At 39.2% G+C, this 27,489-nt stretch overlaps 1 protein-coding gene across 2 annotated transcripts in view; it reads left to right on the top strand.

Annotated features, from left to right (window-relative positions):
• Ano4 (anoctamin 4) overlaps positions 1-27,489 on the top strand; it is a 342,978-nt gene that overhangs the window by 229,951 nt on the left and 85,538 nt on the right. For both annotated transcript variants that reach the window (XM_017798033.1, XM_008832628.1), the window contains one exon: positions 16,136-16,242. In XM_017798033.1, the coding sequence (XP_017653522.1) occupies positions 16,136-16,242 (107 nt within the window). The remainder of the gene's footprint in view (positions 1-16,135; positions 16,243-27,489) is intronic.

Below are 27,489 nucleotides of genomic sequence, written 5' to 3'. Positions count from 1 at the left end.
AAAAAATAATAAAAAAGAATGGAGAAATGAACACAGAACTAAAGAACTTACCAGAGTTCCACCACTGACAGAAAATCATTGTGATAGATGAGGGATGGCCATTTCTGAGCTTTCTAAAGACTAGGGCCAGGACAGTGTACTTCTCACATCTAGGGACATCTAGGAGTAACTCTGTGTGGATGATATTAAATCTGAACATGCTGCAAATAAAGATCATTGAAGTGGCTGCTGATCCAGGGCCACATCTTAGAACTGTGTTTATGCATAGGGTTGTACTTGGCTCTTGGCATTCCTGGTTTCCTCACCTTTAACCCTATACATACACCATCGGTTTTTCCCTACTCAAGAGTAATGACATCACCACTACACTCTGACTGATCTTGAAACTATGGTCCTCCTCACTGTCTGTCATCACCAGCAAATCATTTTGGTCCTTCCTCCTCACTTCTCAACTCACTGCCATTGCCCTTTGGGAAGTGGCCACCAGCTCTTACACGCACAATTAGGATAGCCTCCTCCTCTTCTTTGTCTTTCCTCACAGTCACATCTGTGCACTGCACTCATGTCCCAGATCATTTGCAAGACTCCGGCCACCAATTTATGTAGCACGTTTGTGCAGTTAGAAGGAGGACACACTTCCTCCTCCTAGATTTATAGGCCACAGGTCATGAGCAGAGTGTGGAAGGCTTTCAGTTTGGCCTTATATCTTCTATAGAAGGTGCAATCATTGCCAATGATACAGCATTGCTTCTATGCGTAATATCTTCAGTGACTCCTGGGGTCTTCAGGATAAAGTTCAAACTTTGTAGCATGACATGAAAAATTGCCTTTGCAGTATCCTCTCCTCTCCTCAGCCTCCAGGACAGATCCTCTTACAACCCAGCAATAGAGGTTCCTAAGTATTCCCTGACTGTTGCTCTTTCTGTATAAGGGAATTTATTTTCTCTCACTCTTGATAAAACCTTTTTCCATCAGGAAAAAGTTCAAGGGCTGTCTGCTTTATGAAATGTCTGTTACATGCAGATGGCTTTAGGCCTCTGAGCTCATTAGCCTTTGTAAAATCTTTGATTTGAAGCTGACTATGTTGTACCAGGATTACTTATTTCTGTGTCTGGATACTATACAAACCATAATTTAGCAGTCAGAAGTAATTACAAGGAAATTCTAGTCTTTTATTTGAGTTTCTCAAAGTATATAAAGTAAAGCCACATACCTGGTCCATCCTAGGCAACTATTTATTTAATTTACAAAAAAATGATCTTTCGATGTACTAAAATCTTTTAAACTTTTCAAAGTTCTTTATTGAATTTTTTGAGTTTCATGCAATGTATTCTGATCATATTTAGGCCCCCTCCCCTATCCGTACTCCCTCTTAACTATCCCTTGCCTGATTTCAAATATATATATATGCCTATTAAGTCGAATTTGTGTTCCTAAATGCCATTCAGTGTAGGTCCATCCACTGGAGCCTGATTAACCTACCCAGTGTCACACCCTTAAAGAAGACTGACTTCCCCTCCCAGCAGCTATCAGTTGCCAGTAGTTCTTTAGGTAGGCTGGGGTTTCTTACCCACTTCCGTACTTCTATGCTGGGATTTTGTCTGGCTTGAACTTATATTCTATCACCATTGCTGTGAGTTCATATGAGTAATTGATCAGCTATCCATAAAACTGTTTCCTTGGATTCATCTACCACCTCTGACTCTTGCAATCTTTCTACCCCCTCTTCTATGATGTTCCCTGAGCCTTTGGAGGCAGAATTTGATGTAAGTATCTTATTCATGGATAAGGTACTCTGCAGTCTCTGATTCTCTTCATGATGGCCAGTTGTGGGTTTCTGTTTTAATCACCATCTGCTACATGAGGAAACTTGTCTGGAGAGAAGTAAGAGATGTGTTAGTCTATGGCTATAATAGTAAGTCATTAGGAATCAGTTTAATATTGTGTTTATTTAGCAGAATGGTAGTAGGCTCTCCCATGTGGCCTGTGACCTGTCTAGTCACACAAGATCCTAGGCCTGATATCAGTGTCAGGTATAGGTTCCATCTTTTAAAGTGAATCTTTTTCAAAAACATTTTTAAATCGAATTTTTGCAATTTTCTTACAATATAATTTAATGGTATTTAGATCCCCTTCCCTATCTGCATCTCCCCTTACTGCCCCTCACTCAATTTAATGGTCTCTATTATACATATATATATATTATATATCCTATAGAGTCTGATTTGTATCCCCATGTTCTTCAGTGTAGGACCATCCACGTAAACCTACCAAGTGACTCATCCCTGTAGGAGACTATCTCTTCCCCTCCCAGCAGCCATCCAGTTGCCAAAAATTCCTTAAATTGGGTTGGGATTTCTTCCCCATGTCTATGCTCAGATTTTGTCTGACTTGATCTTGCATAGGACTTGTGCATGCTGTCACTATTACTTTGAGTTCATATGAGTAATTGACCAGCTGTCTAGAAAACTCTATTTCCTTGTGTTCATTCACCACCTCTGACTCTTACAATATTTCCACCCTCTCTTCTGCAATGATCCCTGAACCTTAGGAGGCAGAAGTTTGATGTAGGTGTCCTATTCAGGGATAAGCAATCTGCAGCCTCTTATACTCCGCACATCAGCCAGTTGTGGGGTTTTGTATTAATCACCATCAACTGCGTAAGGAAACTTCTCTGGTGAGAGTTGCTTTAATATTAGTAGATAACTAGTTTTAGGCTCTCCCCTTTATCTTGTGACTTGTCTAGCCTCAGATTCCTAAGCATGCTATCAATGTCAGATATAGGCTCCATTCTAAGAAGCAGACCTTAAATCAAATAAGGGAGTAGTTAGTTACTCCCATAATAATCATACCGCTATTGCACTGGTGGGCATATCTTGCCAGTCCAGTTGTTACTGTAGTTTACAGAATTCATAGTTGGGTGAGGTTGATGTTTTTTTCCTTCCAGTAGCATGCATAGCACCTTCCAGCACTATGAACACTAGCTACTAGAGATGAGGCTCTGAATTCAGCACCAGCCTGATTGTTCCTTGTTTGTTCTATAGCTCATGTATGTAGTGTCTTCAGCAATAGGGCCTTATCATCAAGTTCTGGTGGGTTAGCAAGAGCAGGGACAAAGGCCGGTATTGTTTGAGGGTCCATGGGACCCCTGGTCAACAGCTACTGTAGAGTGAGTCCATTTCTGGCATTGAGGCTTTTTTTTCCTCATTAGTCTATGATGTCTAGAAAGTGCAATGTCCCCATTATAGAGTCACTTCCTTTAATTTCTTTTTATAATGTATATGTATATACTTTAAGATATGTCTGGTGCTGGAAAGATGGCTCAGCAGTTAAAAACACTGCTTGTTCTTGCAGAAGACCCGGGTTTGAATCCCAGCACCCACATGGCGGCTAACAACTGTCCATAATTCCAGTTCCTCGGGATCCAACAGCCTCTTCTGCTGTCCTCTGTGGGCATTGCACGACACGGGTGCACTTACCTATATGCAGGCAGTACACATATGCACATAAAAAATAATAAAATATTTTTAAAAATGAAACTTCTGTAGTGGTAGTTTTCCATGTGGCTTTTTTTAGAAAAGGCCTTTGATGTTACTTATCATTACTCCCCATCTCCCTCTTCTGGCCTGCCTTCCCACTCCCCACCCCATTTAACCTTTCTGCCTCTAATGCTCCCCTTTCTCCCTTCATATCATTGCATTCCATCACCCCTCACAGGAAGCCACCCACCCACCCATGACCATTTGTTAGTTCCTTGACCTCTCTGGATTTTCAAATTGAGCCATGCATATCTAAGATTTCAAAGCTGGCATCCAGCTATGAGAGAAAACATGGACGTTTGTCTTTCTGGGTCTGTGTTACCTCACTCAGGATGATTGTTTCCAGAAGAGTACCTTCAACTTCTCTTCCCTTTCCAGTCTCTCTCTAGTGCATGAACTGAAAAAGCAAATCAGGCAAAGCAAACGTGTAATTTACAGAGACCCCATTCTAGTATCACAGAGAATAGTAATCAGGCATTTTAATAGAGAATATTCTCTTATTACCTGGAATTTTATAAGTTGAACTTTCATCCTTTGGATAAACACATCTTGAATTAATAAAAATGTCTCTTGCACAAATGAAATTTTTAATCTAATTATTTATTTATACCCCATTATGAAGAAACAAATCATTTTTAAAGAGGAGGAAGAGCTCTAGAAGGGATATTTTGTCTGTATCCATGACAGATAAAGGATGACATGAGAACAGAAGGGAAATATGCCAAAGCAGAAAAATGAAAGCAGGGATTGTGGGAGATAAATTTTACCAACTTCTAAATTTTGCAGACACTTGGCAGCGTTTCTAAGGCTTTGGTACTCACAGCAATATAAATGAACTAGAGAGAAGTGGATAGGTCTGTCCCTTTGTCCACACTTGAGACAACTGAGTACCAACAAAGGAAAATAAAAAGAAGATCCATGGCCAAGACCAGACCTAGATAGTAGCTGCGGATGAGTCATTGAATAATAAATGTATGCAGTGACAATTGCCTAGAGAATTTGAGTAAAATGCTACTATTTATTGAATTTCAGTTACAGTCTAATTAGTAGAAGGCTGAGGGGCTTGGCGTATTCTAAGCTGGATTTTATGGTCTAAGAATTAGTTAGAAAGCCATTTATTTTTTCCAAACTTATTTTTACAGATTTTCAAAAATGGTTTGCTTTTCATTCTGGTTTATTTTTGAATACCAAATAAAACTGAACTCTAATAAATGTGAATAGTGAAGTTTTCTTTTTATGTATTTACTGAGTTTTTGTGCATTTCATACAATAGATCTTTTTTTTTTTTTAACAACTATGCTGACATCCTGGAATAGTTAACAACAGATTTGGCATGAACCAGGCTCAGAATGTCAACCAGCCACTGGCTGCTGTTCTCCCAGCTGTGTGACACTTGCCTAGATACAAGGAAATCTAGGCAGCTGCCTGCAGCTGGCGTATACAACAGATCTTAACCATATTTAGAGTTCATCCGCAATCCATACTCCCTCATAATCCCCTCCATCAGATTTCATGCACTCTATTTTATGTGTTAAGTCCTATCCAGTCAGCCTATCTAGAGTCACCCCCTTAGATAATATCAACTCTCCCTCCCATTAGCTAAGCAATAATCAGTTGCCAATAGGTTTTCATTGTGAACACTCATTTCAGTTCAATCAACATCAAGCACTAGCTCTGAGATAGGCCTTGGGTAGGACTGGACAAAGATAAATGAATCACACTTTTGGCTAATGGTTAAGTTTATATAAACTCTGGTTAGGAGCCACGCTCTTGAGTTATTTGGATGAGGAACCCAGAGACCATCTCTGTAACTCACAAGGCATGTCATTATGAGCTTTAATTACAATAATATGAAAATCAACAATTCAGGCCTATGGTAAATGCTCAACAAATGTCTACTTTTTAATAATGTCAGTGGAATTTTATGTGTAAATAATGGCTTTAATTATGTTAATTATACATGTGTATATTTTCATGGCCCGTTCTTAAAGGTAAAATTGTTCTGAAATATCTGTTCCACAGCATCACTTTTCTCTTTTCCTGTAGCATTCTTTCTCTTTTCTTTCCTGAATATTATTCCCCTCCACACATCCTATTTCTTCTAACATCCACATTATCAGGCACCTCCCAGTTCTTTGGACTATGTGCTCACTAAGTCAATGTCAAAAGCACTGTTTGGCCTATTGTGAATTACAAACAGGATTCAGCCTCTGGCTCAATTGATCCATGCTCTCTTGTTATATAAATGACTTTTGAAAATATTTATTGAGTTAAATTATTTCCTGACATCTTTTTACCATGATACATGGTAATGTTTGCATATGCAGCTTAGCCTATCGTGTGTTCCTGTTCTGTCAGAAAACACATTAGACTACAGTAAATAGTACTAAAAAGAACCTTAAACCCATTCTTTTTAAAAATCGTTCCCAAAGTCAGGAATTAACAGAGCTCACCATGAATCATATTGATCAGGATGATGTACCTGTAAGTGAATTGGAGCCCTAATTCTAACCACTGGCTCTTTCCTAACGTCTGTCCAAATGTATATATACCACAGACCTAGCAATATCAAGCTGTAGTATAGAGTGTGCTTCCTCAAAAGATGCTCATCTTCACACTATGTCATGTTTACCAAAGCATTTCCTGTAACAGTAAAAAACTGGAAACAAGCTAATGATCCACCAAGAGAATGAACCAGTAAGCCATCATCCTCAGTGGGGTGTGGCTGAACTAGAGCTCTTTGTCTCCAGAAGAATGAATCCCAGTGTTGGGCAAGCAAAGCAAGTTACAGCAGATTAGTAAGCAAGATACCTTTTCTGCAAATCTTTAAAACATAAAACTGCTCTTTGAGGAGCACATGTTGGAAACTTCTTAATAATGATTACCTCCAAGGCAAGGAAGCAGTTGGGTGGCAGCAGCGCCCTGAGCTACAACGATATTTGCCAAGTTTTATTTCTTAATTTACTTAGTAGTATATGGATGTTCAAATTATTTTTTCTGTGCATTTTGTGAATATGAAAGTATTTCATTCAAAGAAACTATTTCACAATATCTAACGTCAAAATAGCAGGTATATTGGGAGCTTTTAGAACTTTGAAGATTGATAATCCTTGTAAAAACTGATAAAAGGGCTAGAGAGATGGCTCAGTAGATAAGAGTACTGACTGCTCTTGCAGAGGACCCAGGTTCAATTCCCAGTACCCACATGATGGCTAGCAACCATCCATAACTGAAGTTCCAGGGGATCTGACGCCCTCTTCTGAACTCCACAGGCATTGCATAACACAGATGTATTATATACATGCAGGCAGTACTCTCATACACATAAAAATAAATAAATTATTGGAAAACTGATAGCTATCTTTTAATAGTCATTGTGTTTCCATTGATAAAGACACTGTATATACAAGTAGACTACGTGTAGTATCATCTCTTCCTCAAACATCCTACCAGCATAGAGTTTTGCTGGCACCCTCATTAGAAAGGTAAGGACCTGAGGTTACAGAAGTTACTAGTCTAAGTTTAAATAATGCTTAGCACAAAGACTGCTGTTATCTTTTACCAAGAAAGTGGGTGTTTTTACATTCCTTCTTTTTTGTTTTTATGTTTTAAAAACTAGTTTAGTTCTTTGAGAACATAATATATGATCATATTTACCCCTAACTCTCTGCTTTAACTCCTCCCAGATCCACCTTCACTACCCTACCCCCAACTTGATGTCTTTTGTTTGTTTAATAACATTTTTATGATTCTTTGAGAATTTCGTAGTATATTTTGATTATATTCAGACTTCCTCCCCCATCTCCTCTCAGATCCACTCTACCTCTGTACCCCATTTACTTTAAGGCCTATTGAGTCTAATTTGTGTTCCCCATAGAATCTTGGTGTGGCTCCACCTCCTGGAACCTGGTCAATTTATCCAATATCACACCCTTAAAAAAACTGAGTCTCTGTCTCCCAGCAGCTATCGATTGCCAATAGCTGCTCAGCTAGGACTGGGGATTCATTACACGCCTTATGCTGGAATTTTGTCTGGCTTGGGCTTGTGCAGATCTTGCATATATTGTCACAACCTCTGTGGGTTCATTATGTGCAACAGGCCTGTTTTGTCCAGAAAACTCTTTGTATTCATCCACCACCTTTGGTTCTTACAACCTTTCTGATCCCTCTTCCACAAAGATCATAGAGCCTTGTGAGGAAAGGGTGTGATACAAAGGTGCCTCATATAGAGCTGAGCACTCTATAGTCTTTATTCTTTGCACAGTGACCAATTGCCATCTGCTTCAAGAAGAAACTTCTCTGGCGAGAGTTGAAAGGTGCAATAATCTATGAATATAATGATACAACATTCAGAGTTGATTTAATACTAGGACCATTTAGCAGAATAATGGTAATAGGTTCTCCCTTATGGCCTGTGACATACCTAGCCATAGGATCTTGACCCTGTAACAGTGCCAGCTATAGGCTTCATCCTTTGAAGCAGGCCTCAAATCCAATAATAAAATGGCTGATTAACTCACTCCCATATCATTCATGGCACTATTGCATCAGTGAGCATATCTTGTCAGACCATTCTCTTTTTTGTAATGTGTATGAGTGTTTTTTGCATGTGTGCATTAATGCACCCATGTGTGCAATGCCTACAGAGGCCAGAAGAGGGCATTAGATCCCTGGAACTGGAGTTGCAGACAGCTGTTAGTCAACAAGTGGGTGCTGGGAGCTGATCTCAGGTCCTCTGTTACAAGCAGCTAGTCCTATGACTATGGATATAGTGTCTTCAACAGTATGGTCTTATCATCAAGTTCTGGAGTATAACCAAGAGCAATGGCAATAGCGAGTATTGTTTGAGGGTCTATGGGACACCCCCCCCCTGCCCCGGTCAACAACTCCAAAAGAGGAAGCCCATTCCTGGCACTGGGATTTTTATTTGCTAGCTTGTGGTGTCTGGTAGGAGCATTGTCTCCCCACATAGGGTAATTCCATTTAAACTCTTTTTTTGTATGTGAAAATGTATATGCATATATTTTAGGAAGTGTCCACAGTAGTAGGCTTCCATATTGTGACTTTTTCAAAAGGCCTTCAGTATTAGTTATCCCTCCCCATACTCCCTCATCTACCCTGCCCTCCCCTTCCCCTCCCCATTTACCCTTCCTATTCTGTTACTCCCCTCTCTCCTTTATTCCACTGCATTCTATCTTCCCTCCAATGAGTCCCACTCCATCAATGGCCCCTTACCTCCATGGATTTTCCCATTGAAACACTAACTGCCATGGATTTTCCCATTGAAACACACATATCTAAAGATTCAAAGATAGCATGCACTTATAAGAGAGAGCACATAGGATTGTCTTTCTGGGCTTGGGTTGCTTCACTCAGGATGATTGTTTCCAGTTCCAGATTATATATTTTTTTAAATTCTGAACCTCTAGTAATTTTTTCCAAGAAGAACAGCTGGGTTACAATATTCAGAGTGGGAGGACAACCTCAAAAGGGAATACGTGTTCCCCTTTCCCCGCATCCTCACCAGCATTTGTTATTACTTCTTGGATCTCAGTCATTCTGACTGGGGTAACGTGAACTCTCTAAGTAGTTTTAATTTACTTTTCTCTTTATATCTTATAGTGTCTGTTTCATAAAATTGGATATTTCAATATTCAGAATATTTTTGCTAGTTATATTTTCTTGAGGGAGCATTCCCTTTATCAATATATAAAAATCTTCACTGTCTCATCTAACTTTAGCTTAAAATCTGTTTTGTTGTATATGAATGTAGCTATTCTTGTTCATTCTCAGAATTAACCTGCTTAAAATATTGTTTTCTTTTCACTTTCAGTTTCTGTCTTTGCTAGTGAGATGTTTCTTGCAACCAGAAAAGTGTTGGGTCAGGCGTGGTAGCATGGCACATGCCTTTCACCCCAACACTCAGGAGTTTTTGAATTTCTATTTAATCACACATGCACACACTACTATTTTATTCTCATGGGCTTTTGGAATGACTCAAATTGAATGCAAGTGTCTAATTTCCAGTCTTTACCCAGAAGTCTCAAGAACAGGTATTTTTATTCATATTTAATTCTTAGTAAAGATGATATCATGAAGTGCAATTAGAAATGACTTTGAATTTTTAAAGACTCTCACACATTCCAGCAGCTTACCACATTAATCCTAAAAAGAGCCTTAAAAAGCTTTACCTGTCTTAACTTGGAATATTATACATTTGATCTGATAATCTTCTCATCCCTTTTCTCTAACAAGTGTACTTAAGATTAAAAAAATTAAGCTTCTGCACTTCAGTTGCCTAAAGCCCAGAAAACTCTCAAAATAGGCCTTGTCACATAAAAAAATTAATTGGTTGCTTTGTTCCTACTTAGATTTTCATTAATTTGAGGACATAAAGTGACAGTTAACTGTATCACCTTTGCTTCTCTTTGTTAAAATAGAGATCTCTATTTAAAAGTCTAATTAAGAAGATTTCTTGAAATCTTTATTTTTAAAACATTAACCTTTACTTTCTTTTTGTATTATGAAGTAATGGAACTTCAGCCATCAGGAAAGGTACATTGGTTTTCTATTGCCCCATAACAACCTACTACAAAACTTACTGCCTTTAAACAACAACCATCTTGTTGGGTATTATGTTAGACTCAACTAGTTGGGGTTTCTGCTGGTTCATGCGGAATCACCATGTGCTGCAACTCTTCCTGTGCTCAGTTGGCATTTGGTGCCAGCTCTTGTCTGTGTTTCTTTTTTCTTTCATCTTCAGAGGGGCTATTCGGGCTTCTTCACCTTGTCAGACTTGGGGCAGCATCCTAAGCTGGCAAGAATATAAACTGAAGAACCTATATCTAAATATATTTCCCCACAGTCTAGTATTAAAAGTAGTCACAATTCTTGCTCTAATTCAAGACGTAAAGAGTTAGACTTTACCTACTGATGAAAAGAGCAAGAAGCTCACATCACAAAGTAGTATGGAGGAATTAGACAGGGTGAATTTGGGGCATTTTCTTTTACCATCTATCATAGCATCCTCTAGATGTAACTTACAGTTTTCACAGGCTGGGTACATACCTCATAAGTAGAGCATATGCTTATCATATTCAAAGCCCTGGGTCCAGTTTCCAGTACTGGAATAAGAGAACTGACAAGCTTGGTTCGGTCAGGAGTGGAAAAGAAGGGCAATGTTACTTATTTGTTTACAATGAGAAAGGGAAGAAATAAGGAAAAGAGAAGGGAGGCGAAGTCTTTGGTATAGGCAGGCGTCAGATCACGTAGAACTGTACAAAGAGGAGTTTGGACTTTGTTCCAAGTCTACAGGATGCCACCGAAGAGTTAAAGCAGAGAAGCATAACCTTTTCCCGAGTTTTAAAAGATCATTTTGTGTGCCCTGCAGAGGATGAACCACGGGGACGGTGTGGTTGGAGACCAGTCAGGAGGCTACTGTAGCAGTTCTGGGAACAACTTCAAAATACAGTTGCAGAAGCGCTAAATTCAGGATAACAGTTAAGAAGGGGGATCTGAAGAACTTATTGGATTAGATCTTGAACTTGAGATAAAGAGAGGGTCAGGGATGCATTTTAAGTTTGTGACTTGTGAAATTGGGAATGTTACAGTATCATTTTCCTTTTAAGATAAAAGTGAATGAAGGAAGGGAAAATTTTTGTCTTCTATAAAGATGGAGATCAAAAGTTTTGGATGTCATCTAATGTTGTCCTTGAGCAACTACAGCATTATGACCCTCATTTTGCTAGCAAGTAACTATACCCCCAAAGGATTCAAAGACTTTTGTTGAGGCCATACAGCTTCTATGTGACAAAAGGACTTAAACCCAAGTCTTCTGATAACATGCACATGGTCCTGTAGAGCATTCTTCACAGCATGCCCTCTCTTTTTTTTCAGTTACTGTTGCTGAAGGTAATGCAGGGTCAATATCCCATCAGTGAGAGAGGGCTGGGCTCTGCTCACACGCTCAAAACCTCACCTATAACACAGACAGTTGTTTGCACTGGCAATGTGGTGTCTGCTAGCGCAACTATAATTAATCAACTAAAATTGAATAAATTAAATTTTGTTTTCTTAGGTACGCTAGCCACAGCTCAAGTACTCAGAGGCTACCTTTAGCTTGTTGGCACCATGTTACATAGAGGGAAAGAAAACACGGTCATTGTTTCAGAAAAGTTCTATTCAGAGGTGTTGAATTTTCCCATGTCCACTCATTTCCATATAATATACACACTCCCCATGTACAACGCTTAACAAAGAACAAGCATAATACTTAATGACACAGCATATCACAAATTTTACTTTACCTCTCTATACAGATGACCTTATGAAGAACCAATCAATAAAGAGCAAGTTTAACACTAAGATGTTTGTAGCTAAAACCAATTTCACAGTATATTTCTTTCTCAACCCTCCCTATCAAAGGGGATATTGAGGCTGTAATACCCAAATCAAGGCTGCTGACCACCACAGGAAATAGAAGGTTGAGATTCTATCAGGAAGTCAGCCGGACTAGGTTCACCCGCCTATTACTTAGCAGGTCAGCAAGTTCTTCCTCCCAGGGAAGGTAGAGCTAAAAGGCCCCTTTCACACATACAAGTATATGGGTAAACCTGTTATCCTGGAAGATCTTTTACAAATAAACAAGATGATCCACAACAAAGCATGTGTGGAGTTTTTTAATCTATTCTTTAAAATTTTTTTCTAACTTCTGTGTCTATGTGTGTCTGTATGTATATGCCACATGTGTGAGGATGCCCACAGAGGTGAGAAGAAGGCTTCAGATCCCCTGAAGCTGGAGTTATAGGCAGTTGTGGGCCTCCTAACGTGAACATTGGGAGTAAACTTGGGCCCTCTGGAAGAGCAGCGAGCAGTCTTAACCACAGAGCCATCTTTCCAGCCCAGCAGATGGTTTTTGACTCCCTTCTCATTTTTATGATTGTGTATCTTTGGAGAAATTACATAACCTCTGTAAAAAGGCAAAATAAGAAGATGCGATCAGAGAGCTGCACTTGTTCCCCTTGCCTTTCATGGGGAAGGTGAGAATAGACTTAGAACAAAATTCATTTTCTTTTGATTTTCTTTTACTTTCTTTTCAGCTTTTAATACGTAGTACAAATGATAAAAATTCCCGTGTGCATAAGGTTTGTTTCACGTTTTGCCAGACACCTAGTTCTCCAGTGTTTCCAGATATACATGTACCCTTCCACAGTCACTCTACACATGTGCCAGCAACCGTGCATGAAAACATATCTTTATGCATCCTTAAATGCATATGTTATCTTTGACATAAATAGTTGTTTTCCTGTTTTGAGACTTGTTCTCTTCCTATACTATGTTGGTGCCTCCATGCCTAGCTCATATGGGACATTCATAATATTTACTATGGGCATCTTAAGTCTCTTTATAGTTGCAGAATATTCCACTGTAGAGCTGGATCGCAGCTTGCTGATCTTATCTACCTCTGATGAATTCTTTATTTCTGACTTTTACTATTATAATTCATACCACGATGAGCATTCCTGTACATCTGTTATGTTGCATGTGGGCAATTATATCAGTAGAATAAATTTCCAAAAGAGGAATTTTTATTACAAGATATATGGATCTCTTTTTTAAAGGTTAAAAACTCATTCAATTTTATGTCTTACAGTGCTTATACTGAGTTCAATATTGTATAGCTGTATTAATTCAACTGTGAACCTAGAAACTTGCAGCCACTTCTGAAAGAGATGTGCTCTTGCTCTGGAGTGTGTTACTGAACATGTTAAAACTGTAGTGAAATACTTCTTCTAATCATGTAGTTATTAAAAAAATTTTAATGATTAAAAAATAATAAGAAAGATATATGATGAGGATATTTGCATAATGTCGATAAACCTGGTCAAATGGCTCCCAAAGATCTGTATTCATCTACCACCCCTCCGTCAGCATGTAAGAGCAGGGCCAAGTTTCTAAACTGTAAATTCACATTTGCTAGAATCGGTCAGGTGTGCGTATGTGTGTGTATGTGATGTGTGAGTATATGTGGTGTGTGTGTGTATATGGTGTGTGTGTATGTGGTGTGTGTGCATGCGATATGTGTATGTAATGTGTTTATGAAATGTGTGCTGTACATGTATGTGATATGTGTGTTTATGTGATGTATATGTGTGGTGTGTGTGCATGTGATGTGTGTGGTGTACATGCATGTGGTGTGTGTATGTGGTATGTGTGAGGTATGTATATGTGTTGTGTGTATGTGATGTGTGCATGTGGTGTGTGTATGTGTGTCCTATGTATATAGATGTGGTGTGTTTGTGTGTGTGGCATGTGTGTGTGCCTATCTCTGTGTGTGTGTCTGCCTGTATGTGTATGTGTGTGTGTATGACCTTTCACTTATAAAATTGAGCAAACAAGCTCTTTACCACATGGATTGTTGAAATGGTTGAATAAGTTTTCATACTTAGGGTGCATGGACTGGCTCATGCCAGCTGTGTTTGCTCCCACCATAGACTGCCCAAATTCCAGGTACAACCTAGACAGAAAAAAGAAGGAAACACAATTTTGGAACTTGTCTGTGGGGTTTACTATAGAAAATTATTATGTATGCTCAGAAGATGTAAATGGCACCATAAAAAGAAAAGGAAGCAGAGAACCATTTAATGGAGGAGAGATGTGGGCTTTTAGTTCCGGAATTGTCCCATCAATGGTTGGACTTGTCAGCTTTGTGTCGTAAGTCCTAATGGGTTTTTTATGTCTTCTATTTGTTTATGACAGCTTTATTTGATATTAAAATGTAATAGCCTGCCTAAAACAAGGTGAGCAAGTGGAGAAGGATGAATTTTAAAAGAACATTTGGTACAACTCTTGATTGTCTCCTTTTGCTCTTTGGGACCTCAAATGTCTCGAAAAAACTCAAGAGGAAATGTGAGAGGCGCTGCAACTTCTCAGTTGCTCACATGGCAGCTTTCTCTCCTGCCCATGTCAAATTGCTTTTAGAGCCATATTCTGTGAGATTTCAGAGGAGTAAAGTGGGAGGAAAATACTTCTCTGAGGAGTCAGTCAATACGATTTCTATTTCTGTCTTCTCTTTTATCTGTGATCCTAAACTCACATTCCCAAATTGCTCCCAACTGAACCCCAAATAGGACATCCTCATTCTAGGCCAGATCTTTCTCTTCCACTTGCTGGATCAACTACTGAGAATCCATCTTCTGGAAGAAAAACATGTGACAGCAGTTTTCCCAATATAAACCCTCATGACTTGCCATGCGTGTGCTCTAACCACTCATGAGATTCTAGAATTAGGACTCACCCTCTTGTCCCAAGTCAGCTCACAGTCTTAAGTGGGAGAACAGGCATGCAGAAGGAGGAGGAGTCTGTCCTTCCCTGGCATGTCTTTCATTTCCTTCATGGTCTGCCATCTTCACTGGCTTAAGCTTCTCTAAGACAAAGATTCAATCACTTTTTCTTATCTATATAATCAGTGCCTTATGGAGTATCTTCTGTAAACATCTGATGAAGAAATATAAACAAATGACAATACAGAATGATCAGCGCTTGTGAGATAAGAAATAGTTCAGAGGCAGGCATACTGACCTTCAAAGGAACAGGAGTGCAGTTGGAGGGCTGCAGAGATTTGCTGGAGAAATTATCTCGGAGCTGAGTTTGCTCATGATATCTACCAACATTTATGAGCCTTCGTGTGGTGGTGGTATCCAGCTTAAAGGAGGAACCCAATATAAGTTTGCTGAGTTGATAAACCTTATGTTTTATGGAGTAATTACATGTAAGATTGATGATATTCTTTCATTCATCACATTTCTGGGAAAGAATGACCATTTCAGGATGAATGGTGTGATGCTTAGATACTCCATTACCTGAAAAACTGGTCCTTAGGGTGGGAAAGACTACTAGAAATGCAAGGCCAATGTCATTGTTATGAGAGAGAGAGAGAGAGAGAGAGAGAGAGAGAGAGAGATTGAGAGAGAGAGACAGACTCCACAAACAGTGGAGACTGGGGGAACCACTGGCTGAGAGAGAAAAATCTTAAGTACATACTTTACAAAGATCCTGACCAAGAAAAAGCCTGGGAAGGAAGGCCAGGCACAGAGGTGAGTTCGAGACATTGACCTCTCACTTCACTCCGGAGTCAGAGCAGACCTTGATACCTAACTTCTGTCTGAATTACTCAAGCCAACTTCAACTCTTACATTTCCTGGAGCACTATGTTGTTGAAATATGGAAGTGGGTAGGGCAAAAAACCCAAGGAGGTAAAGCAAGAATGAATTTTTAGTTGAATTTCTGTAATGGTCTTACTAAGAAAAAAAACAAGACATAAGAATTAAACTTGCTGTTAGTTTGTTTTAAGATTTCTAAAGCTCATTTAGCCCCAACTTCCTCCTGCTCTGATATTAATGCTTTTCTGAGACCCCAAACTACACAGAGCTCTCTGGGCTCTGGGCTTTGTGATCTCTGGGCTCGCTCATGTTGTTCCAGACATACCCTCCAGGACTGATTGATGATAGCAACATCCAAGCATCACCAAATTAGAATAACCAGATCCCTCAGCTCCCATTAATCCTCCCCTTGTGTTTTCAATGTTATGTGTACAGCTTCATCATACACAACAAAGACACTTTCTTCAACAATGCCACAAGAAGTAGAATTGTGCATCATATTCTACAAAGAATAAAGTATGAAGAAGGAAAGAACAAAATTGGTAAGTAGCATATAGTTACAAGCTACATTTTAAATGTAGTTACAAACTACATTTGTTCTTCGGAGATTCAATAGACTTTCTTCCCTTGATGAGGAATTCAAAAGTGTACATTCAATGCAGATATTTAAGGAATACCTCCTTTAAATGTGTTAATTCATTTATTTTTATTTTATGTATATGAATGTTCTGCCTGTATGTATGTATGTAAGTGGACCTGTGAGCGCAATGCCCACAGAGACCTGAAGAAGGAAACCCTGGAACTGGGATTATGGATGGTTGTTAGCCACCTTTTGGGTTCTGGAAACTGAACCCTCTGCAAAAGCAGCCAGTGCTCTTAACCCCTGAGCCATCTCTCCAGCCATGAAATATCTTCTTTGAATAGCATTTTATCTTGTGTATCTATGATCACAGAGAAAGACTCTAAATTAGAGCTTGTATATAAGAAATTAAAGGGGAAAATAGAAAGTAAATATAAGAATTGAAATGAAGAAATTATAAGGGGAAATGTTACAGAGATAGTCTAGAAAAAGTGAGATTGAGTGGTCAGAGAAAGCTTCAGTGAGAAGCTAAAATCTGAACTGAGATTTGAATGACAAGGAGCCAGCATGGTATGATGGAAGGATGGGGTGTCCCAAGAAAAGGAAATGATACATGTAGGAATGAAGTTATTCTACATCAGTCACATCTCCATTAAACAACCTTCATAATTTATGTTTTAGGCATTTTATGAGAATATTTTCATATTATATGATCAAATTTCCTGCCTTATTAGAGAGGTTATTATGTATCAGGAAGGTTTGGATAGCTTTGGGCATATCTCTCTCCTAGAAAGAAGTGTTACTGATAGCTTTAATAATGATCTTTAACAGCCAGGGTCCCAAGAGGAGGGGAAAACACACATAATCTGAACAAATAACTGTGGCAGGGGTTGGAGTCATGGAGGATAGAACACTGGAAAAGAGAGAAAGAGCAGCCCGTGCTTCTAGTCCTCTGTCTTGTCAGGCTGAGGTCCAAAACTGTTGGCAGGTGTGTATCTGAGGTAGCACAGTGAGGTAGAGATGAGCTGAGGATCTTCTCTCTGGAGTACTGAGGGAAGCTGTCTAGGCAGTTCCAGGGAAGTTCTTTACCGGGAGATGTTTCATCAGTAGCACTACCCTGTTATGCCACCTATAAAGACACCAAGGAATGTGCCCTTGACCATCACACACTGCAGGATATAGGTGCTGTAGATGTGGGTGCTTCTGGGGTTTGCTGAGGGAAGTATACTGGAATTAGGAAGCAAATCCTCTTTTTCTATCAGTATGGTTCAGTGTTTTCAGCTGACAAAGTTTAACATTGTATCATCTGACAAAGAGAATTACTTGTAAGCTTCAGTTCTACTGTTGCAATGCCAATTGCAGTTTAGATGCAATAAATTAATTACTGGAATGTAGCCAAAATGATGTACTCATCAAACTTTCTGGTAGAATAACGTTTGAAGAATGTATTAAATGTGTGAGCTTTTAGTGTCTGAAACCTCGAACATCTCAACATTCAGAAACTCTCAGCTAAATCCAGAAAGATGACATTTAACAGTTTGTAAATGTAAAAGCCTACACACACATTCAGCAAAACAACTACCCCAGTGTGGTGAGGGAGAGAGGTTGCTCAACAGCATCATAAGAGGAAAAGATTTGAGAGTTGCACTGAATCAAGCTCAGTGTGAGTCACTAGCAATATCAAACTGCCAAAAAATAAACCTTGTAGGTTAAAATATAATAGAGAGAAATAGATAGCTACCTGGTCCACATCTAAGTACACCTGCAATAAATACCAGAGAACATCATTGTAGGTGGATCTAGTGAAATTGAGCCTAGTGGGCTTATAATTAGGCATATCCCATTTTAAATGCAGCAGTCATCTGTCTTTGAAACACATCCTCTCCTCTGTGTCTTTGCTGACCATTTTGACTGGAAGGAATTCTTCACTCTTCTGAATCCTATGGGATTCTTTTTAGTGTTTGCTAGTCACATACAACTCAGTTTTATTGTCCTGAAATACTTTCATGACATGATGCAAGTCTACCACCTAAAGAGAATCACCTTGACATTTTCTCTGCTAAATAATTTAAATATTGTTTCAATTACTTTTTTGTGAATTCTTGATTCATTAAATGATTTCTTAAAGCACACTTCAGTTGTGCCATGCGTACCCTTCCATCACATTCTTCAGTAAACATTGTATCTTAAACCTAATAGAAAACAAGTGAATGAATGTAAAATTCTGGAAATAGCAATCACAGACTATTTCATAAAGTACAAATAATTCAGAAAGTAATGGCTTCACTAGCATTTGAATAAACAAATGTTCAGAAAACTGGCAAAGAAAAAATGGAAACATTAAATTAGAAATACCAATCAAAGAATAAATTGTTAACCAAGAAATTGTGAACACTTATAATGTGCTAAAAATATAAAATAAGACTACAAATTTTCTATTTACCTAATATTTCATTGTCATTTTTGTTTCATTTTGTTTCAGTGTTATTTTCTGTCTGAAAGTTCTTCTGAAAGTGTCACCTTGTATGGGCCAACATTGATCAGAAATAACACAAAATATTGATTTCTAGACATGATTCATAAAGGTATTTTAGTTGAGTGTCAACTGTCAGTATGTAAGGTTTTCAACTTGACTCTGAATTCATTCCAAATGTGAAAAATCAAACCTATTAAAAACCCACTTTCAAATCAGAGCAATCAATAACTCAACCAAGATTCATTTACCTGTGTGTACACATACAATTACACTTGAAGTTGGTTTTTATTTTCAAATTTTGTATTCAGAGGCAGTTAGTAAGGTGATAGGCTTTAAATATTAGCTTTCATACATTGCAGTTCAGGCAATACAATGAACTTCCACTTTGGGCCAAGATAGAACAGGTACGAGATTTACTCTGTCACCTGAAACAACCCAAACAGAATATAACATAAATTGAATGTATTCTTAAGATGCTGAACAGTGATAAAGTGCTCAGAAAAGTCTTGCACGATTAGGAAGAAATACTTGGGACTAAACAAATTCCACCTAACACATAAAAGAAGAAACACCCAAAGGATTGCACTTTTTACAAGTAATCTTTAGAAGTTATTTTTTTTTAGTATTAATTGAGCTTTAAAAATTTCATACAACATTTCCCACTGAAATCCAGACCCCCTCCCCCATCCATGCCTTTCCCTATCTATGTAAATGACCCAATGGCCTGTATCCTAGAACTTCAGAGACAGAGGCAGAAATATGGTGCATTCAAGGCTAGCCTGGGCTATATAGCCAGTTGTAAACCAGCTTGGGCTACATAGCAAAACCCTGCCTCAAACATACACAATCAAAAAATTGCCCCACAGATATACCCATTGGTCTGTGGATGTCTGTGGGACATTTTCTTGATTGTTAATTGATGTAGGAAAGTCCAGCCCACTGTGGGCAGTACCATCCCTAGGCAGGTGGGTCTGGGCTGTGTAAAAAAAGGTGGAACAAACCAGAAGTCCTCTGTGGTCTCTGCTTCAGTTCTTGCCTCTAGGCTCCTGCCTTGACTTCCTTCCATGATGGACTGTGACATGGAAGTTATGTAAGCCTAATAAACCCTTTCCTCCCCAAGTTGATCTCAGTCAGTGTTTTATTACATTAACAAAAAACAAACTATGACAGACCATATTTGGGAACAGAAGCTAAGACAATGAATTTAAAAGGATTCAAGTAATATATACAAGCACTGGGAAATTCAAAAATATTTAAGAGAAAATAATGCACTTATAAATAACTGATGAATGGGACTGGAGAGATTGCTCAGTGGTTAAGTGCACTGACTTCTCTTGCAGAGGACCTGGGTTTGATTCCCAGCACCCACATGGTGGTTAACAACATCTGTAACTACAGTTCCAGGGGATCTGTCACCTTCTTCTGACCCCCATGGGCATTGCACAACACAGGTGCACTTACATACATGCAGACAATACGTTCATACATGTAAAATAAAAATAATAAAATATTTTAATAAATAACTGGTGAATGAAAAAATAAATCTAAAAGAAAATTAGAATGTGCGTTCTGGTGAATGAAAATAAAAATATGATACATCAAAATGTATGGACTAAGTACTTAAAGAGGAATATGTGACAAATATATGTATATTAAAAAGAAAAAGTACCCAATTAATGGCCTCATCTCCATTTGAAAAAAACAACTTCCAGATAAAAATGGTGGTCTAGAGGCTGGCTTCCTATGACCAGGTAAAGGAGAAGAATTAGAATAAGATTTTAAAAATAGACCTTATTCCCAAAAGAGGAGGAAAGAAAGATCATTGGAAATCATAATAGCTACAGTGCAGGAAAAAGCAAGGATAGGTTATGCATAAAAAATACAAGCAAACTGAGCATAGCTCCAGCTATGCAGCTCCCTATAAGGGGACGGGGGAGAAGAATCACCATCCAAAGCCTAAGCCAGGCATCCTGGTGGAAAACATTGGCAGTCTACCCTCAAAACAAGCCCATAGCCCTCACATGTCTCAAATCTACTTTTAGGTTTCCTTCAGTCATTTAGAGGCATACTATTATGTCACTCCATATGACATAGAAGACAGTGGTCAGGGGCCATCTCAAGAAGGCACTTATTATTTAAAACTGAGCTTCCCTGAGGGTCTTAGAACAGGGAACATTCTAAGTCCAAGAGCCTGAAGTTAATCTGCTACAGCTTTAGGGCAGGAGACAGCCTTGGAGGGCAGATATAGAAAACAGGAGTGCCTGCGGTTGACAGGCTGAAAAGAGTAGGCTCAGGTGGCTGGGCTTAAGCAGTGAGGTGTAGAGGAAAAGGTAACCCCAACTTGAATGACCAGAAAGTTAATATAACCGAGAAGTCCAGGTCAGTTCCAGCTCCATTGCTCCATATCCTGTGTCTGAAGTATGTCCTGCCGTCAGCAATAGGGTCTTACCTTGAAGTTCTGGGAGGCAATCATGGTCTGTGTAATTCTGGGAGTTGCTTGGACTACCCTGGCCAATGACTCAAAAGGAGTTTTCTCCTGTTTGGCACTGTTTCTTGTTATGTAGCCTTCAGCTATATACATTGACTCATGTAGACATAGTGCATGTTTAATTGTTAGGCTAGCTTTGGAGAGCACTACATAAGCTGATAAGGGAGAAAATCAATTAATGATCTAACCCCAGCTTTAAGACCTAATAACCACATCAACAACCAGCACAGCAAATGACATTGACATTGGTGCAATAGTGGCACTTTTATCTTGAAAGTAATCAACAGCTGCCTAACTGCATTTAAAGTTCACTTAATGGGAGGAAATTCATGTGTGGTGCTGTAAGCATAGACAAATACATATGGCTGAAGAGGTCATAGATCATAGAGAAAACCTCAAGGCTGTCATATCCCTAACAAATGTAATTTCTTACTATGTGCAAAATATAGATTCTTATATTTACAGACACATATCCCAGACACCACTTATCAAAGAAGGCTCGTTTGCAACTGATGGAGACTATTACAGAGTTCCACAACTGGTTATACACAGAGATTGTCTGTGAATTGCCCAAGCCTAAGTGGCATATCTACAATGCAACCTCTACACCTAAGGCTCACAGAACATAGAATAAGAGGTGTAGAGAACACTAATGCAGCTCTCAACTCTCATCAACGAAGCTCCATCATGCAACAGATGGTCAGGAACACAAAAGGTCAGAAATGGCCAAAACGTAGAAAGTAAGAGTCTTCAGAGTGTAGATCTTTGGACAAGACTCCGATACTAAACACCACCCACCCAGGGCTCAGGGACCATTTTGGAAGAGGGGGTGGAAAGATTGTAAGAGCCATGGAGGAGGTGCATGATCTCATCAACGAAGCTCCATCATGCAACAGATGGTCAGGAACACAAAAGGTCAGAAATGGCCAAAACGTAGAAAGTAAGAGTCTTCAGAGTGTAGATCTTTGGACAAGACTCCGATACTAAACACCACCCACCCAGGGCTCAGGGACCATTTTGGAAGAGGGGGCGGAAAGATTGTAAGAGCCATAGAGGAGGTGCATGACCATATGGAAACAGAGTCCTACAGACTCCTGCGACCTTGCTCATATGAATGTACAGCAATAGTGTCAGTAAGCACAAGACTCATGCAAACTCAAGCAGACAAAAATCCAGCACAGAACTGTGGAAATGGGCAGCAGGCCCCAATCTTAGCTGACATATTGGTAGCTGATTACTGCTGGGTTAGGAAGAACTGATCTTCTTAAAGGGGGGGACTCTAGATAGGCTGACTAGACCTCAGTGGATGAACTGACACTAAGGGATGTCGAGGGATACTAACTTGGCACAATAGGCCTTAACACAAATGACAGAATGCATGAATTCCAGTGAGGGGGCCTATGGGAGAGTGCCAATGGGGAAGGGAATATAAAGATGATTAAGATGTTCCGTATGAAATACACAAAAATCCAATAAAAATTTTCAAAATAAATAAGTATAATAAATAAATAAGTAAGTAAATAAATAAATAAATAAATAAATAAATAAATAAATCTGAGAAGTCTGCAGTTTGACAGCCTTGAGCCTGAGGTCAGTGGGTAGATAACCCTCTGGAGCTGCAGTCCTCCACTGCTATTGACTTCGAAAGCTCTGACACCCCAGTGGCCTATCGGGCAGCCATAGCTGTATCCCTCCAGCAGGATGACTAGTATTTAGGTGGCCTTGAAGGTATACACAGGTCCTCCATCTATACAGATCTCAGTGCTGTGGTTGCTTCCCACACCTCCAACACACTTGAGCTAAAACATTATCTATTCCAGGAGGTGCAATCCAGGGAGTCGGGGGGCAGGTGGGAGAACCTGTCCAACCCACAGACTGCAAAGCTAAATGTGGCCAGCAGAGATCCTTGGTGCAAAAAGAAGAGAAGCTACTAAACTGAATATAACTCTGGCAGAGGTCAGCTACCTGCCCAATACAACCCCAACACCAGCATAAGCTATAGGAAAGACAAAGGCTGACAAGTCGAACAGACCCTGCCTCTCCACCCCTCCCCCTGCTTGTACCTGGCTTATAAACTCCAAGGTTTGAAGACCCCACGTGAAGCTGTTCTAACATTTCATCTTTTTCTTCTTCATTTTCCCTTTGTGCCCTCTTTGTTTTCTTTTTAATTAAACTATTGGTAATATTTTTACTTTATCATATTTTAAAAGATTTTATTTTATATTGTTTTCCATACATTTCTTCTAAATTTGTCTCAAAATAAAAAAAAAAAACAAGAAACCAAACAAACAAACAAAGAGACCAATCCTAAGAATCTACAGTTTTAGCACCCACTGACCTCAAAGGGCACTGCACTCACATGCACATACCCTCACATAGACACACATGCAGACACATAATTAAAAATAACAAGGAGCTGATCCTGGTGTTTTCATTTCTTGTTCTTGCAACTTTGTGCTCTAGAGTATAGAATGACCATTTTGACGTGAGGCTCAGTTATGCCACTCCCTGTTTACCATTCATGACAGCTTCCAGTGCTTCCTAAACAGTCTAACAGAAATAGATTTACTTGTTTAGTTTTTTTCAGGCAATTGTTTCATTTCTCTCTCTCTCTCTCTCTCTCTCTCTCTCTCTCTGTCTCTCTCTCTCTCTCTCTCTCTCTCTCTCTCCCCTCCCTCCCTCCCTCCTTTACTCCCTCCCTCCCTCTCTTCCTCTCATTGATTTCTGCTTAGTTTCTTTTTTGCTTGCTTTAGGTTTCATTTACTTTTTTGTTCTTAGATGAAAGTTTAAATAATTAACTTTAGCTTTTCTTCCTTAATACTATTATTTAATGTGGATATTATTTTCACTGAATTCCACAAAGTTTGATGTGTTTGGGTTTTATTTGCTGTGAACTCAAAATGTTTCTAGGGACTAGAGAGATGGCTCGTCAATTAAAAGTGCTTACATTCTTGCAAAGGACCTGCATCTGATTCTCAGCTCCATATGACTTACAACTGCTTATAGTAATTCCAGTTCCAGGAGATCTCATGCCTTCTTCTGGACTCCACAGATTCCTGTACACATGCAGTGCACATAAGCTCATGTGGGCAAACATGCATACACATAAATAAAATAAGTCTTAAAAATAATGATTTTTTTAATTTTAAAAGACTGTAATATTAATATAATTATAGATAAATAGATCAGTAGAACATAGAGAATCCAGAAATGAAATCACACATAAATGGACAATTGATTTTTTTAGGTGTATGTGTGTGTACATCAGTGTGAGTGTATGCAATGGGTGTGCAGGTGCTGATGGAAGCCAGAGAGAGAATCAGATTCCCTAGGCTAGAGTTACAGGCAGTTGTGAGCTGCCTGATGTGGGTGTTAGGATCTGAATTCAGGTCCTCTGGAAGAGCAGCAAGTGCTCTTAACCATGGAGCCATCGCTCCAGTCCCTGGACAATTGGTTGTTGAGGCTCAAAGCATAGTAAACAGATAAAGGGTTTGCTTTAAACAAATGTTACTAGAATAATTCATATCCATATGCAAAATTAAGCTTGGGCGCAGATACAAAAGTGACCTTAAATGCAACATACATCTAAACATAAAGCATGATACTGGAAATGCAATTCATAAAATCAAAATGGATAAATGGGAGCTCATCAAAATTAAAACTTAGCTCTCCAGAGAAGTATTGTCTTTAAGACAATGAAAAGACAATCCAGACACAAAGGGAAAATTTTTTCAAAATATATATCTAGTAAATAACATATCTACAGTATATTAAGATACTCAAAACTGAGTGATAACATTTCTTAAATGACACTTCCCAGGTGATATGCTAATGACCAACAAGCACATGAAAAGCTTTTCGGCAGGAAAATGCAAATTAAAATCATGATGAGCTATCACCGCACACCTTTTAGAATGGTTAAGAGAGCTGATTATAGGAAGTATTGTGTGGGTATGAAAGAACCTGAAACTTCAAAACCTAAAGTTAAAATGTAAAATTTGCACAATCACTTAAGAAAACAGTAGCTGGGCATATTTGCACATATCTGTAATCCCAATGTTTAGGAGGTGGAGGCAGGAGGATTACAATTTTCAGGTCAGCATGAACTACCTAGTGAGTTCCAGACCAGCCTAGGATACATAGTGAGACCCTGTCCGTAAAAAAGGAAAGAGAAATAAGGTGAAGTGGAATGAGAAGAAAAGGGGGGTGGTGTCTTAGTTTGTTTCTTCATTGCTGTGACAAAATACTGTGACCACTACCAACTTGGGAAGGAAAGGGTTTATTCAGCTTACAACTCCCAGGTCGCAGTTCATCAGGGAGCCCAAGGTAGGAACTCAGGGCCGGAACCTGGAAGCAGGAGCTGGAGCACAGGCTATGGAGGGACACTGCTTACTGGCTTGCTCCCCTGGCCCCTGCTCAGCTTGCTTTCTTATTCAACACAGGCCCACCTGCCCAGGGGTGGCACCACCCACAGTGGGCTGGGCCCTCCCACATCACTCATCAAGAAGATGCCCCACAGACATGGCCACAGGCCAGTCCAACAGAGGCAATTCACCAATTGAGGCTCCCTCAACCCAGGTGTGTCAAGTTGACACTAAAGCTATCCAGTACAGGTGGGGAGGATAAGGGAAGGCAGGGGAGGACAGGGGAGGGGAGGGGAGGAAAGAGAAAAACAGAAATGAAAGTAAAAGGCAGTTTCTCAAATAACTTAGCCATTTCATTTCTATATATTTGATAAAAATAATAGTGGCAAGACTGGAGAGATGGCTCAGCAGTTAAGAGCACTGATTGCTCTTGCAGAGGACCCAGGTTAGGTTTCCAGCACCCATAGGGCAGCTAACAACCATCCATTACTCTAGTTCCAGGGGATCTGACCCCCTCTTCTGACCTCCATGGGCATTGCACAACACAGGTGCATTTACATACATGGAGTATTATTACACTCATTCACATAAAACAAAAATAATAAAATATTTTTAAAATAATGATAATGGCCATAATTCCGGAGACTGAGGCCAGAAGGAAGCTGTGAGTTTGAGGCCAGGTTGGTCTTCATAGAGAGTTCCAGGTCAGCAGTTAGTTCCTGCAGTGAGGATGCTAATTCAATAAACAAAATAAATGAAATGACAAAAAAAAAACAAATTAAATGAAGCCATATATACATGCAGAATTTTATGTATAAATGCTAATAGTACCTTTATCTGTATCATATCTAAACTAGAAACAACCAAAATGTCCATCATTTGGAGAATGTATAAAGTGTTATACATCCATACAGTGGACTACTCAACTATAAAGAGAAAGGGCTTGTGATACTTACATGAATGAATCCCAAAATAATTATGCTGAGTGAAATAAGTCAGATGAAGAAGGGCAAATCTTGAATGACTGTGTTTATGTAAAACTCTAGAAGTGCATATGAATTGAGTAACAGAAATCAGGTCAGTGTTTGTCTTGGCGATAGCACGAGATGGGGCAGATTACAAAGTGCCATGAGAAAGCCTTTGAAGTGTGGATATGTTGACCATCTCGGTTGCTGATGGTCTCCTGAGGGTGCATGCTTATCAGAACCTACTAACTGTGCATCCTAAATATGTGATCTTTATTATATGTCAGTTATACTTCAATCTCTTTTTTACCTTGAAGATACATTTTTTTTGAGACAGGGTCTCCTTGTAGCCCCAGCTGGCCTGGATTCACTATGTAGACCAGACTGGCCTTGAACTCACAGAGATCCGCCTGTCTCTGCTCCTGAGTGTTGGGATTAAAGGCATGTGCCACCACACCTGGCCCTTTGAAGATACATTTTTAAAAGATCTATATATTCAGCAACTCTGCCATTTTAGGGTTCGATAACTGAGGCCTGAGGAAAGAGCTTTTCTAAAGTCGTTCCAATAACCCAGTGCAGGGGAGATTATTTTGCTTCCACAGTGAAGCTTCTGAGCCAGAATAGAAGCACTCCAGCAGATCATTTTTTAACAGCACGTTGGTCTGCTTCTCCAAGGCAGCCCCTCCCCTTCTCTATGGCACGCACTGTGCTAGGCAGACTCCACCATTTTTCTTTTTGAAAACCTGATTTTCAAAATGCTTCTACACAGCAATGGGAATAATCAACAAAATGAAAAGGCAACTTAAAGAATGGGAGAAAATATTTGCAAACCATATGTCTAATAAGGGATGAACATTAAAAATATTTAACAAACAGTAGCAATAAAAGCAGATAACTTGATTTTAAAATGAGTAAA

This window comes from Nannospalax galili, unplaced genomic scaffold, assembly GCF_000622305.1.
Source record: "Nannospalax galili isolate Female #2095 unplaced genomic scaffold, S.galili_v1.0 scaffold415, whole genome shotgun sequence".
Lineage (NCBI taxonomy): Eukaryota > Metazoa > Chordata > Mammalia > Rodentia > Spalacidae > Nannospalax > Nannospalax galili.
The sequence above is the reverse complement of the archived record's forward strand: the minus strand, read 5'-3'. Positions and strand labels throughout refer to the sequence as shown.